Source organism: Pyxicephalus adspersus, chromosome 4 (assembly GCF_032062135.1).
Source record: "Pyxicephalus adspersus chromosome 4, UCB_Pads_2.0, whole genome shotgun sequence".
NCBI lineage: Eukaryota > Metazoa > Chordata > Amphibia > Anura > Pyxicephalidae > Pyxicephalus > Pyxicephalus adspersus.
Window position 1 is genome coordinate 298587 of NC_092861.1, and position 997 is coordinate 299583.

At 53.5% G+C, this 997-nt stretch overlaps 1 protein-coding gene across 2 annotated transcripts in view; it reads left to right on the forward strand.

Moving 5' to 3' along the window:
* Positions 1–34: 34 nt before the first annotated feature.
* Positions 35–997, forward strand: part of LOC140327939 (uridine-cytidine kinase-like 1) — a gene marked incomplete at its 5' end in the record, with an annotated part of 6623 nt that continues 5660 nt past the window's right edge. For both annotated transcript variants that reach the window (XM_072407187.1, XM_072407188.1), the window contains 3 exon segments: positions 35–141; positions 235–405; positions 479–550. In XM_072407187.1, coding sequence (XP_072263288.1) covers positions 35–141; positions 235–405; positions 479–550 — 350 coding nt within the window.

Here is a 997-nt window from a genome sequence, read left to right on the forward strand (position 1 = left end):
AGCTATTCATTGATTTCCCATCATTCCTGCACAGGTCTGTGTGGTGGCAGTGCCTCCGGGAAGACAACGGTAGCCAATAGGATTATAGAGGCCCTGGATGTACCCTGGGTGGTCCTCCTCTCCATGGACTCCTTCTATAAGGTTGGTGGGGGTCATGTCTATGGGGGGTGGGGGGTAAAGATAGGATAACACCCCCCCGGTCCCTCAGGCAGTGATTTGTCTCCCCCCCTATAGATCCTCAGTAAGGAGGAGCAGGAATTGGCTGCCAGGAATGAATATAACTTCGATCACCCCGACGCGTTTGACTTTGAACTCCTGGTGAATGTTCTGCGAAAGCTGAAGAAGGGGAAAAGTGTGAAAGTGCCAGTGTATGATTTCACCACTCACAGCCGCAGGAAGGATTGGGTGAGTTGTAGGGATTCACTCCTCTGGGGTATATTGTGTCTGGGGATCTCTGTTCTGACTCCGTCTCTTACAGAAAACCGTGTATGGCGCCAACGTTGTCATATTCGAGGGCATCCTGGCATTTGCAAATAAAGAGCTCCTGAAGGTGAGGCTTTGTACCCCCCCAGTACAGAATTCACCCTCTCTCCCTCCCCCCTTGTAGAATGTTTCACCTCCGGTATGCAGAGGGAGGAGTGACCATGTGTGGGAATATCTGCTATATATAATCACAGTGTAGGCCCTGTGTGGGGGTGGGTTGGGGTATCTGGGGGGTGTACTTACCACATTTACCCCTCCTATCATTGCAGTGACAGCGGGGAAGACTCCCTGGACACTTTGCTGACTTGTCTCCCCCTCACCCCGTCTCTGTCACCCCGGAAACGCACCACCAGCCAAAGCAAAACGGAGCCCCCGTTACTGCGCACCAGTAAGAGGACCATTTACACGGCCGGGCGCCCTCCCTGGTACAATGAGTCCGGCACACCATTCAAGGAGGCCTTCGTTATCGGTGAGTCACATGAGGGGGCGGGGCTCACCTTGATGATCAGGTGAT